The sequence below is a fragment of the Perca fluviatilis genome, chromosome 19 (assembly GCF_010015445.1).
Source record: "Perca fluviatilis chromosome 19, GENO_Pfluv_1.0, whole genome shotgun sequence".
NCBI classification, from domain to species: domain Eukaryota; kingdom Metazoa; phylum Chordata; class Actinopteri; order Perciformes; family Percidae; genus Perca; species Perca fluviatilis.
In genome coordinates, this window is record NC_053130.1 from 16,863,004 (window position 1) to 16,877,432 (window position 14,429).

General features: G+C 38.5%; 1 protein-coding gene across 2 annotated transcripts; it reads left to right on the forward strand.

The window, feature by feature from the left end:
- Positions 1-1,588: 1,588 nt before the first annotated feature.
- cdhr1a (cadherin-related family member 1a) lies at positions 1,589-14,429 on the forward strand. Of its 2 annotated transcripts, none has more exons than XM_039784417.1 (17): positions 1,589-1,774; positions 2,519-2,614; positions 3,117-3,262; positions 3,422-3,472; positions 3,583-3,672; positions 3,837-3,923; positions 4,570-4,686; positions 5,633-5,776; positions 6,360-6,438; positions 6,515-6,615; positions 6,711-6,914; positions 7,718-7,870; positions 8,011-8,175; positions 9,258-9,325; positions 11,066-11,294; positions 11,390-11,647; positions 12,080-13,001. In XM_039784417.1, exons 1-17 carry the CDS (start codon positions 1,696-1,698, stop codon positions 12,278-12,280), a joined length of 2,268 nt encoding a protein of 755 aa, XP_039640351.1. In that variant the 5' UTR covers positions 1,589-1,695; the 3' UTR covers positions 12,281-13,001. The 2 variants fall into 2 exon arrangements, with proteins under 2 accessions (XP_039640351.1, XP_039640350.1); XM_039784416.1 differs by having other exon boundaries at positions 1,590-1,774; positions 12,883-14,429.

Sequence of the window (14,429 nt, forward strand, 5' to 3'; positions counted from 1 at the left end):
AAAAAATTTAACTAACTCAAACCTGAAGACATACAGTGACCTATCTGTGGGTTGATGTTTGTAGAAAGATGATCCTAATCAAATGGAGGACCACTGGGTTAATATAATACAACATTTAGTAGAAAAAAGGTCTGGAGTGCTCAGAAGTTCAAACAAATCATGAAGGTGATTTTTGGAAGGGAACACAAATGTTCAAAAAAGAAGAAAGGCCCAAGGCACTCTTCTTGCAAAAAGTCAAAAAGCCTTAATTAAGATGGGTATTTCATATTTTATTTTTAGTGTTGGGTAGCAACCATAACCTTAACAACCCTAACAACAGCCTTCTTCAGGTTCTGAAGAAATCCATTAAAATAAAAGCTTTTTAACTTTTTGCAAGAATTGTGCCTTGGACCTTTCTTCTTTTTTTCAACATTTGTTTAAGAGAGTTTACCTCTGGGTGGCTTTAGATTATCAAACAAGAAGATTATCAAACAAGAAGATTAACCAGCTTCAGTGCCCAAAATACCATTCAAAAAGTCCCAGAAAGACATTAAGTAAATCAATGTGTTTTTAATTAAAGATACTCATCAAACAGCTGACATGGTAAACATGGCAATAAAAAAAGAAATTAAAGAATAAAGAATGATGCAACAAAAACACAATACTTTGCATGTAAAATAAAACTCACATCTTCTGATATGGTAAACATGTTGTCCTGCCTTGTTTGTCATTATCATTTATTTAGATTTCTCAGTTTTTGTCATAAACTGACACACATTTACCTCATGATTTCTACCAGAACAGGAATCACACAGGAACTATAATCTCATCAGATCATTCACTGCTATCATCTACATCATTTTGTGATTATTCTATTACTAATTGAGAAACATTTTGGAGTTTTCTTTTCCCTAATGCAACAGATGGCTGTGGAGTGCATAGCAGATGGAACCGTATGCAGTATGGGTAAAACACTGACAGTTATAACAGCATACATTCTGCATAATTGTAATCCCTCTACTTACCACCTCCATGACAGAGGTGGTTACAGTTTATTGTCATATAGTTATAAATCACGATCACAGATGTTACCTTTAATACAGAGTGGAGTAACACACTTTGTATTAGTTACAATTCAGTATAGACTGTGCTGTTAATACAGTTAAATTGTCCAAATGTTAACACAGGCAAAATATTTCAATAGCAGATTGTGATGACACACCAGTCGATGAACCAGTTTTAGCAATTTATCAGTTTACAAAAAATGAACATCTTGATAGAAAGGTTTTCAATGTAATCACAGTGTTTATTGACAACACAATATTTGTATCAGACTGTAGAATAGTATTTAAGGTTAGTTTTTTTTACCTTCAAACACAACACAAGCATCTTTTGTCTGTTTATTTATTATCTGTGGTAACCAAAAGCTGTTGATCCACACCAAAAACAAAAATTGTGACACATACTGTCCATCATCTGAAAAGTTGTGGTAGATCCTTGTTTTGTCTGCCCTGCAGACAGACAGAGCCGTCTCCTGTGGATTGGTGGTTGGAAAAGCCCAGTTGGAATGAGGGGGCCTAGAAGTAACTCTTAAGATGTGTCATTGGATTAGCATGTGAGCATTTGTCTTTAGCCCTCTCCAGTCGCACACAACACCTTGAGAGCTGCATCTCATGTACAGGACTCTCAACGGAGCCGTCTTCATGGTGCGGTTTCATGACTTCATTCTTTAGGATGAAGAATGTGAAGATATTACATTTGCCACTGCTTTTTGTGTTTGTGCATCCCTGCTTTGGTGAGTTTCACTTCTTAACACTGATCATATTGTGAATGCTGTTCAGATGTATTTGACAGCCTCTGGTTTGATGATTGTAATTTCTTTCTCAGTTTATAATTGAATTCTATTCTGTTTTCAATTTATTCATATTCTTGCCTAACCTGGTTAGTTGCTCTTATATGCATGTGTGTTTAAACTCTGTATGACTAGCATACGGATTGATTTGTTTGATTTATAAATTTGTTTATAATATTCAGATGGCTGTGATATTATGAATAAAAACAGCATTATTTCTGCCACTAGAGATCAGGTCTATGTATAGAAAAGTTATTTTAGGAGGTTGACGTAACTCACCTGTAATCCCAGTCAAAGTGACTGAGAAAGCAGGGGGCGGATACACAGTACAGTCAGTTTGATTTATGTTGCTCTAGTTTTTACAGCAAAACTATGTAACTTTGATGACCAGCGACCAGTGTGACCACCAGTGACAACAGACAAAAGAGCAACATAGCTTAAGTTTGCTAACATTACCAAACATTAGCCACCATAAGTTATGTACGTGTCATACCAGACCAATTACAACTGTCGTAGCAAAACCCCAGAGTGTACTAAATTAATTAAGGGTGTGTTTTATAACTTTTGAAGTCAACTTTCAATTTTTAAATGAAATATTGTGTTGTGTTTTCTTCTTTAGTCTCACTTTAAAGTGAATTACATCAAACTTTCAAGCTTTTAATGGTGGTTTCATTTCACTGTCCTCAGCACAAGCAGACTTTGCCCCCTATTTCTATGACAATGGACCGTACAACTACAATGGGAACATGGCACTGTTCAGCCTCTCGGAGGATATGGCTGTCGGTGAGTTCAACCTCTGACATAGAACATTTAGCATATTTAGGCTGGTGGAAAAACCAATCAACAAAATGGCATGTTTTGGTTGCCAATATCTGGGAGTCCAGGCTGTTAAATAGTCTTTGATAGATGAACAGGTGTTGTGTGGCATGTATGTACTCCCACTAACATGCTCATCTGCTGGTGCCACTTGTTGATGTGAGGGACAGTTTGCTGGCTGTGAATGTGAAGCAGCTGTCCCTGTACACCTTCCATCAGTCACGGTAATTATCAAACTGCTAGCTAGTGTGTCTCAGCCTAGTTTGCTCCACAGCAGTTTTGCCCAAACAATGGGTTAACTACGCTCCTCATATGTGGGTTACAGTAAAGGTTGGTTAATTTTGCAGTTGGAAATCTTTGCATTTATCAAGTGCTCTTTAAGTCTTTAGAAAATTAATGTGTATACAGGTTTTGTCTAAAAAGTCATCTATTGAGGCTAATTTGACTAAATAATGACATCTTCTTTTAGGTACACAGATCTATTGTCTCAATGGCACAGACCCTGAGGGTCAGGAGGTGAGGTATGGTCTTTCCTTTGATCCAGGGTCCAAAGAATACTTCAGGGTCGACCCGATATCTGGAAACATCACATTGGTAGAACAGCTGGACAGAGAGGTAAACTTAACATAGGCCATAGACTGTAGATAGAGATTAGAGTAGATTGTTGTTTTTTCACTTTTTGTTTCTAAACTTTAACATATAAATCTTAAAAAACTAAGATAATTTTTTTTTTCACCATGTCTTTATATGAACTTGTTTTCCATCTCTACTTAGAAACAAGATTCTATTGACGTTCTTGTCAGCATCACAGATGGGCAAAGCAAGGTATCAACATCTGATTTAATATGATTATAGCGTTTAGTGTCATCCCTTATAATGAATCAAACTAAAACAAACTTGAACATGTGCATTATTTTCTTCTTTAATTTTTTTAGGTTGTGGAAAGAGTCACAATATTTGTGATGGATGCAAATGATGAAAAGCCTGAATTCCTAAACATGCCAGCAATCATTGATGTACTGGAAGTAAGTTTCGCCAAATATGTATGCTTTATAAGCCTGAAGTGTCAGTCTATCCACATAACATGAAAAGGACAGTATACTGTATTACTGGAAAAATATGAAAGAAAATATATGTTGCATCATTTCTTTTTAAGCGTAGAGATTTTAATTATTTTTCTGTGTTTTAGACAACTGGTTCTGGCAGCAGCATCTACAAAGTCGAGGCAGTGGACAAAGACACAGGCTCAGGGGGCTCAGTCACCTTCTTCCTCCAGGTATCACTCAGCCCATTCATACCCCACACACTTTGGCTTCTGCAATAAATGAATGCGGAATATAAATAAGCACAGAAAAAAATGCTCCTAATACGTGCAAACTTAAACTAGCCAGTTCGAATGGTAATCTCCTTGTCACAGAAATAATGTATAGATGTACTGATAACAAGGTTAACATCAGTTGGATGATTCCAGTGCTTATCTGTGTATGTGCCTGGGGATTAAATCACAATTACATTTGTGTCAGGTATTGGAGGCTTAGAGGGCTGCTTTGGCAAAGGGTGGCAGAGAATGTTAAGTTGCACTTTGGACTATTAGGACCAAAGAACAGCTGGCCTGGAGTGACGGGTGAGGCTTTGCACATCTGGACACAGCAGCTTTCACCTGCCTGCTCTGTCCTTGAGCATATGGGCTCTTTACATCCAGATGGACAAAGAGATAGACAATGTGACCTAAATCAAATGGCTACTAAGTGTTTTTATGCCAGGTCATGACACAGCCATCTGACCACTTTTCATGATATCTCACGTGAGTGGTTGTAAATGGGGTTTAAGGGGTTTCAGAGACAGGCTTTTACTTATTTCATCTGAAATGTGTCTCTGTGTGTGCTTTTAAAAGCCTGTTTTTGTCCTTTTCTCTGTTACAGAATTCTCAGTCCACTTTGTTTGCCATGGACCGACATAGTGGTATCCTTCGCATCAAGTCTGGAGAAATGTTGGACTATGAGAAAACAAAGACACACTTTGTGACTGTCATTGCAAGGGTAATGGGTGCATCAAAACTCATTAAATGTTTCTGTCATGCAAATAGTGTACTTTTCAATTTTAATGTACCCTGTAAAGTTTTTGACTGCAAATAATGCTAGCAGTGATTTTGCGCTAAGACAAGGCAATCATACATGTAAACCAACAAGTCCTCCAAACCAAATGACCACATACAGTAGGTGGTTTGTTCCTACCCTATGATGCAAGGAAGGAAATATATTCAACACATTTGGTAGGCCTCAAGGATACACAAAATACTTTTGAGTTAGAAATACTGAATGTGAACATACATTTGTTTGTTTACAAGAGAACTTTACAGGGCACCTTTAAGTACTTTTTCAAAACAGACGGAACTCTTTGTATGATTTTTATACAGGGCCCGCCTTAGAAAATGTATAAACATTAAAAAAAATAAACATACAGTAGCTATAGAAAAAAATATCTTACAAAATTACACTCATTGCCAGACATAAGGTCTGGCTACACCACACATACATTCTAGGATAGGAGAAAAAATACGAAAACCAATTGCAACCATCTTGGTTGGCGCTATGTTCCAGACGCAGTGACAGGGCCTCTGCAAAATAGTTTTGGGAAGGAACTTGTTTTGGTGGAGCATTTGCACCGCCACATAAAATATAATATAAAACGTCCCAGTTAGATAGTAAATGGCGTAAACATCTTCTTAGTAAATCTTAACAATCATTCACCGAAAGAACCAAGCATGCCTGCGTTATTACATGTTCTTCAAAACTTGCCATTTTCACCATGTAGCTCGAAGGTTGTTGTTTCCCAAAGCGAAGGGACATCCTGTGAGTGAGCCACGCACCGGATGTCAGGCTTTATCCTGGAAATGTACTTCCATCGATCCAGACTACACTCCTGCTATACTCCTGACTCAACATTGTGTCTCTTAAATGTAGATTTGAATTGCTTTTGTTCCAGGATGGTGGTGGTGATTTTAATGGCAAGGAGCAGTTTATGTCATCCTCTGCTACCCTGACGATCAATGTGATTGACGCACAGGACACTCCGCCATTTTTTATTGGGACACCGTATTTTGGCTACGTTTATGAAATCTCAGAGCCAGTGAGTATGAAAACAACCTTCAGTGATGTTCTACTTTGACTCTTTTACAACCTTTGAGTTTGAATAACAACTATTTATAGCAAGTCTTTAAACATTTAGTAAACTTCTTATTATTTCTATTGCATGTTTTAATTTTGTGCTACATGCTATATTATCACATCATCAATCACACTGAATTATCACAGCATAGCAAGACATAGTGAATGCAATTTATTTCTATATCCACAGTATAAATAAGAACCAACAAAAGAGCCCACACCACAACACAGTATTGTCTCATATTACACAGCTTTAATGCCTATGCTACCTTCTTCATAGCTCATGAAATTATAATGTCCTGCTTCATTAGGTGTTTTGGAAAATCTTAGTCTGTATATCATTAGTTGTTTGACAATGTGATGCAACCAAATACACAGTTACATTATGTTAAAGGCCTTTAAATATATCAGTAGTATCAGTTGATACATTTGTATAGTAACATTTGTATTATATCAGGGCATTCATGTATCCTGGTTATCTTTAACTTCTACCTTGTTTTACTATTGATATAACAGCAAAACCTTTCTGATGTTCTTTTTCTCAGGGATCGGAAATATTCACTGTTGTAGCCAAAGATGGCGATGCGGGAAACCCAAATCCAATCCATTATTCCTTTGACGATGGTAAGCATTTAACTTAAAAATGATTTTGAAATAAAGCAAAAGTACTCATTGGTCTGTCTGTTGTTTGTCTCTCCAGGTGACGATGGTGTATTTAGCATCAATAAAACAAGTGGTTGTATCACTCTGCTGACTCTCCCCATGTATCTGAAGAGAGAAATCTTTAACATTAAAGTAAAAGTAAGTTGCAGTTTACAAAGTACATCTGATCTGGTGAAACTGGTAGATTAAAAAGTCCACAGGCTCCTGTATAACCTTTACCCCCCTGTGTCCAGGCATCAGAAGTAAGTCCTGAAGGCAGACTCATGGACTATGAGGTGACCACGGTGGTGATCCGTGTGGTGGACCTGAACAATAATCCACCTACTTTCTACGGAGAGAACGGCCCAAAGAACATGTTTGAGTTGACCATGTATGAGCATCCACCAGAGGGAGAGATACTCCGGGGGCTGAAAATCACTGTCAACGACTCTGATCAGGTGGGGAGACCATCATTGTCTTCCATGTTTTCTCATACACTGACTGATTGCTATGAAAATGACTAAAAAAAGCACAAACAATAGCTATTTTTAGTGATGTTTTACTGAGCAGGTATAATTTTTTAGCCCTGACACAGTATTATAGCCTTTAAAAGCTGCCTCAGTTAACCAGGAGAGAGGAACAGTGATTATGTAATAACACTCATTTTCCGACCAAATTACATTGTTATCTAATAAAAAACTGATGTAATTCACAACTTTGTGTTCAGGCTGGATTCTGCCTCTGCGCCTGTGAAATGACTTTAAGCCTGCCATTATCACAGACAATCCTTTTAAAATTACACAAATTTGAAAGTAAGCCAACACAAATTAAAAGGTGCTCCCTAGCTGTACCATTTGTCAGCTTATGCAAGTCTCTTTGTGTTTCCAGCTCATTGTGTGAGCCTCGACCAAATGGCTGATGTACCCCAAATGTCTTGATGATAATGATAATACTTTTACAACATCAGGACAAGCTATTGTTGTCGAGCCATATTATGTTTCACCAAGAATATTGCTGCTGCTACTGATATCCTATTGATCTCTCATACATTACTGTAATAATGAAAAGATACAAAGCTTTTATATTGATTGAATGGACTGTATACTACATGGATTATACTGTATGTCTGCTTGTGTGCGATAGCTTTGTAACAAATGCAGATTACAGTAGTATAAATAGGTTCATGCATGTATAACATAACTGTCATTTTAACTAATGAGACTTTCTGACAAATGTGATGATGTGTGTTGTGCTTTTGCAGGGTGCAAATGCTAAATTCAATTTGAAACTGATCGGACCGGGAAGGATGCTGCGAGTCGTTCCTCAGACTGTACTCAATGAGGCCCAGGTCACGATCTTAGTAGATGACTCTGCTGCGATGGACTATGAGAAACACCACTTTCTCACATACAAGGTTAACCCATTGCACCACAGTAGACTGAAATAGGAGCACACATGCACACATTTCCTCAACAAATGGCAGCGTTATATCACTCACATCTGTTGCTCTTTTTCCATTTACTGCATTTATTTTGAATCTTTCTTCTCTCTTAGCTACTTGCAGTTGAGATCGACACACCCGAGAGATTCAGTGCCACAGCAGACATTGTCATTCATCTCCTGGACACTAACGACAACGCTCCCAAATTCTCCTCAGATTACTACATTGCCAGAATTCCAGAAAACTCACCCGGTGGCTCCAATGTGGTGTCAGTCACGGTGAGACAGTCTTCATTCTGTCTAAAAATACATGCCAACACCAATGTACGTCACTATGAGCTAAAGAGGAATGCTGATTTTAACAAAATGCCCAAGAGGGCCATTAATTCTCTAAATGTAGACTTTTTGAGCGGTGGGGGTTGGGATAATATGTCAAAAACATGTAGATAAAAGCTAGGCGAGGTAAGCTGCCAGATGGCTATCACTTTCATTTTGTTGTGTAACACCAAATTCCCAGATTTGTTTCCCCCTAATACTTAGTAGCACATGCAGCTGCAGCACAGAAATATGTGCAGAAATAACATGAACACTTTAAGCACCATGTTGGGCCATTAAAAAAAAAGACAGACAGATAGACAGATAGACAGATAGATAGATAGATAGATAGATAGATAGATAGATAGATAGATAGATAGATAGATAGATAGATAGATAGATAGATAGATAGATAGATAGATAGATAGATAGATAGATAGAAAAGTGTTTATACATTTACAGAAAGCTTAATTTTGGACTATCTCATCCTTCGCCCTTGTCAGTTCATATCAGCCCTGCAAAGGCTCAAAGCAACAGGGGTGCTCGCTGATAAATCCTGCCCTTGCGTGAACACCACAGAGGCTCATTTCCTTGATCCCAGGCAATTTCAATCAGATAAAAGAACAGCCAACAAGTGACCTTGGACACATAGAGACAGCGACCAGGCATCCCTGCAGCGACAGACAGACAGACAGATTAGCCGATGCCCATGATGATGTTCCTTGATATCAAAAAACAGTCTTTTTATAGCTGACCCCTGCATTATCTTCCAATCCAGCACAGATTCATTCAGTTTACTGAGCCCATGGCGGACAACAATTATTATTTCTGCTTTAGTAAAGAGGTACAAATAAATCTAATCAATATTTTGAGGTTTAAAGTAAGTGGGATACACCACATATTGCAGTTAACTCCTAAATAGGAATTGCAGATTACGCAACTGCTGTGAAAGTTACGTTAAATTTACCTAATTTATGCAAGTGCCACAACCAAACTCATAGCATGTTTTTTTCACTCTATAATCTGTCTTTTCTGTTCATCCACAGGCAACAGATCCCGACTCAGGACCTTGGGGTGAAGTGAAGTACTCTATCTACGGATCTGGGGCTGACTTGTGAGTATAAGAATGTGAACTTCAACTAAAAGAAATGGGCTCCCCCCGAGTCTATTCATTGGTCCTTGTGTAGTGATTATGTCAGTGTGAAGCCATATATATACGCTTATACAACATTATTAGCAGTTGATACCATGAGTATTTCTCAGCAGTAGAAAAACAAACCACACTGTTCATAAAAAAAGCATCTAAGTCACACTCATCTCAGGAAATTAATTGAATTAAATGGCAGATGTGGTATTTTAATTGTAGACCAGTGTACTACTGTAAATGTAGACCATCTACAGGAAAAGCACATCTGCCTGTAAGCTCTACAGAAAGATGACAGCAGACTTGTTCATATTGTTCTGTTTATTGCTCTGTTTATTGCACCTAAGCACTGTAGTCCCTCAGAGATTTGCAGGTATTTTCTCTCAACTCAACATTTATTAGATTTCCAGTTAGAAGTCTAACCTCTGAGAAAAAGGCTCAGTGGTCACTTTTCTTTCTTAATAACACACTGTATGCCCAGAACTTGCCTTTTCCTTTCACGTCACTACAGATACCGTGCATGTGATCTTTATCACCTGCATTTTGTATATTTCTATCTGCATGCCTTAGAGGACCAAAATACCTGGATTTGGAAACAGTAAAAGCAAAGGAAACATGAACATGTAACGTGCAGCTCCTACGTAAACAGATAGGTGTATGTTAGTAGGGACGTGTTTAATCTCTCATTGCTGTTCCCATGAAACCACTTGCTGCTGTGTGCGATGAAATTGTAGGTAGTAGTAGAGTATTTTTGGACCTCTCAGTACAGATGTTGAGCTTTGTAGCGATGAATTAGAGGAGATATGTGAAGTCACATGGCATCCAGGAAAAGGATTTCCAAAGTAAGCAGAGGAGAGAGATTTGAAACACTTAGTGTTAGTGCATACTTGTTTGGTCAAAACCATTTTGAAACTGTCACTTCAGAGTACCCCAAAATGCCTCTTTGAAATTTGTAATGAAGCAATAAATGGTTACATTTATTGGTACTGTGTCTGCAAAATTATGTATTTATATTTCTGACTTTACACTTTTTTACAATATCTTGCAGAATACTTTAGCGTGCGCAGGACCATGCACTCCTGATCTTTGCCTGCTGCCCTCTGTCTTTGATAATCCTTTAATGGGATTGGAGGAGAAAATAGACTGTTCTTTGCTTCTGACTGTGACAAAGTCACTGTAGGGTGAATAAACAAGTCAGTCAGAGAAACCATGTAATTCCATTCTTCTTCTGTATGTTAACACTTTAGTCTTTCATGACTATAGTTAATTGGCTGTGGTATCATCATGAACTATTGCATCAAGTCCATTATGTGGTATAACTGGTTTGAGGAACCAGTCATGAACTTTCAAATAATAATGTCAATGTCCGGGGAGTTATATAATCTTTGCTCAGCTATGTGACGGTAACTTTGTACACCCCTAATTGTCTCTCGTATCTTAGGTAAGGGCTATCAGTAGCTGAAATAATAGTAAATCTAAAGTACCAAGCCTCTGTAGTAAACGCCAGAGTGTGAAACTCATCCCTCCACAAAGGTAGTCGTGAGCAAAATGCTCTGATCTGAAAATAGAGTGTACACATTCTTAGTAAGCCTAAGAAGAAAATAAAGGTTTACACACAAATGTTCAAGACTGTGTGGAAAAAACGTGGCTCGCAATCGCATGCATATGGTAAATCGGAATTTAATTAATAAATTCCTGTCACGTTTACAGATTCCTGATCCAACCTGCATCTGGGATCATCTACACCCAGCCGTGGGCGAGCCTGGACGCGGAGGTGAGGTCCAAGTATAACTTCTATGTAAAGGCAGAGGACGCAGAGGGGAAGTACAGCCTGGCTGAGGTATTTGTGACTGTGTTGGACCTGAATGACCACCCACCTGCATTCAATGACAACTTCCTCGAGAAGACTATGGTGATTGGAGCACCAGTGAAAATAGAGGTATTTGCTCCTTCGTGATTTACTATGTCAGATAAAGTGAAACTCAACAATAAACTCAATACCATTACATTTTTCAATGAAATGCATCTACACAGGCTGTAGACGACGATGCAGAAGTGCCCAACAATGTCATCGAGTATGCCATCATGAAAGCTGAGCCAGACAACAACATCTTTGATATTAACGCTGACACGGGGGAGATCATGCTCAAGTCCTACATCAAGTCAATGGCCATCATTCAGAACATCACCAAGCAGAGAGACTGCACCTGGTCACTAGTGGTGCAGGCCAGGGACCGAGGCCAGCCGTCCTTCAGCACCACTGCGGTCATCAAGATTGACATCACTGAAGCTGTAAGTTGCAACAAAGTAGATGTGTAGCAATATTTCAGTCAAACCCATTTGACTGGGTCATATCTATATACTGTGTGATACATTATCATTAATAATACAGATTTTTCTAAAGTTATACACTTCAAATACATTAAAACTAGAATGTGCAAATTTGCAACCATTAGTTGATAGAGTTGATAGTATGACCCCGCATTCCCTCCATATTCCAATTAATGATATTTTTCTATCAACGGATTGTAATGCAAGCAAATAATCAAGTGTTGAAACATCTGATCAATTTGTATATGGAGGTGCAGCTTTTCTGAAGAATAATCCATTTCATCACAGCCCAGAACTGCAGGTTCACCAGTTGTTTGCTTATGTAGCAATTCACTATTTGTAGTCGGAAAAAAAATCTGAATCTCACACAAATGCAATTGTCATGTTTTTCAGATAAAATCCAGATTTGTCTCACACTTCTTGGGCCTAAGGAAACGTCCAGGGGTTGTGTTTGGGATTTGTTTGACCTTTGTCACCTTCGCCATTTCACTGACAATCTTCATTTCAACTTTTATATACTGGAGCTCTGTGAAAAAGTCCCGTGTACAATCTCAGGGCAAGATCAGAAAGATTATAAGGAGGCCTGTGCCATAAGTGAAGCTTGCCTTGAGATCATCAGCACAGCTGTAGCCTACTGTTGTTTTTACTCTGTGGTACCAATAATTTGTAGCAATTCATTTTCAAAGGATTTTGATGCAGAACAAGTGTCTGTAAAAGAGTACAGGAGCACAATTTCTCTATGCTTTTTCCCAATGTTTTGATTTAATACTAACATTATGACACCACAACCAGAACCAAAATAACCAAATTAGTTCTGTTTTTTTCATTTTCACATCAATCCATATATTCATTTTCAGATGCTGGATGGTCTCAGCTATAGGTTTCCCAGTCAACCTCTCTGATCTTGTCTTGACAAAATATAAAACAGCAGAACCATGAATTTAAGTATGCTCAGTAGGTTTAATTTGCAAGACATCTAAAAATATTATCTTTTTATACAAACAGTATTATTTGCAGTAAATTATACCTGGATTTTAAAGAGTTTTGTATTTTGCACCTCACATGATATTTTTGGCCAAATGATCAATACATGCAGTACTACAGTACATATGCGGGACAATATTTAGAAGTTAATCTTTGTGTGACAGACTATGACTTCAGTCCCATGGATGAATTCTCCCTGTGCTCTTTTACAGACCCAACTCAGTGGGGGGCCTTTGGGATCATTTTTGATGCAGAATAGAAACAAGCCTTTGCAAATCCTAGGCATGCTTGCTGGTGTCATTAGTCTCATGGTCATAGTCACAGTCATCATCTCCACTGCAACATTTATGCGCAACAAAAAGTCCAACAGGATCCTGCCCAACCGCCGCGTGAGGAGGAGGGCACGGAAACAGCAAACTTGGAACTTCAAAAACCCCTTCAAGACACCAGAAACTGCCGGAGAGAAATTCAGAGTGGAAGAGGAAGAGCCGGAGCCAGAGGTCATAGTGGAGAATGTCAACTATAACAACAATGTGACCAACGTTGTGAGACACTGGCCTCTGCCGCCATGCGCCCCGTCTCTTCCCCCTCCACCACCCCCTTACATCCCAGGTGAAAGGCAGTGGGCAGTACCTACCGTCTCAGCAACAGTGGCACCCAAACCTAGAAAGAAGCCATTTATGAACAGACAGGACACTGTGAACTTAGCGCTGGTTTCAGAGCTCAAGATGAAACTGGAGCAGAAGAGGATGCTGAAACACTAATAGTGCTTGGCAAAACAGTCACACTTAAAGGTCCATTTAGTAGCTGCCCTGGAGCTGTCATGATCTTTATCAGCAGATCCAATCTGCCAAGTTGTCATGGAAATGTAGATGTTCAATATTACCATACGTTCTTTTTTTCATCCATGTTGTTGCATAGAGAAATAGAAAAAAAACACAAGTGGGCAGACTTCATTTGAAAATGATGAAGATGGCATGATCTAATCAAAAGCTCCATAATAGCCGCTAAATGGTCCTTGAGGTGAAATTGTTTTGTCGACTGATGTTTCCAAGGACAAGAATGAACTTTGAAACTCAATCAAGTGTGTGTGTATGTGTGTGTGTGTGTGTGTGTGTGTGTGTGTGTGTGTGTGTGTGTGTGTGTGTGTGTGTGTGTGTGTGTGTGTGTGTGTGTGTGTGTGTGTGTTTTCAGATACACTGATACAGCTAAATTCCTTGTGTATCAATGATGTCATTTTAATGTGATGGGGAAAGATATTCCCTTCATGTGTATCATTATTCAGACCATGTTTTCAATCCATGACCATTCATTGCTTGTTTCAAGTTTCTGTGTCATTCTGTTACAGATAAATCCCACCCTTTGAACACTTTGTTGACACACTAGTGGCTTAAAGTTCCTCACCCCAGATCCCTTGTCGGGAAGAATGAAGTCATTCAGATTTCAACAAGCGAGACTGTTTATTTGGGATCCAACCAAGCTCCTTACAAGAGATTTCATGACACTTGAACTGACTAAAGAGATCAGCCTGAGGGAAGGGAACCAAAGCTATAACGTTAGGAAGAACTTTAATCCGTCTACGCAGGTGTATAGCAGTCACGATATGTTTATTTTCTGATTTAAAGGACTGCGTCTCATTTGTTTACTACTTTTATATGTGGTGGTTTATCTGTTTCAATTGGTGTCTTTTGTCAAAAAAACCTTTGCTGTCAAAAGACACATTTTACTACCAATAAAAGAACTTAATTTGTAATTTCAA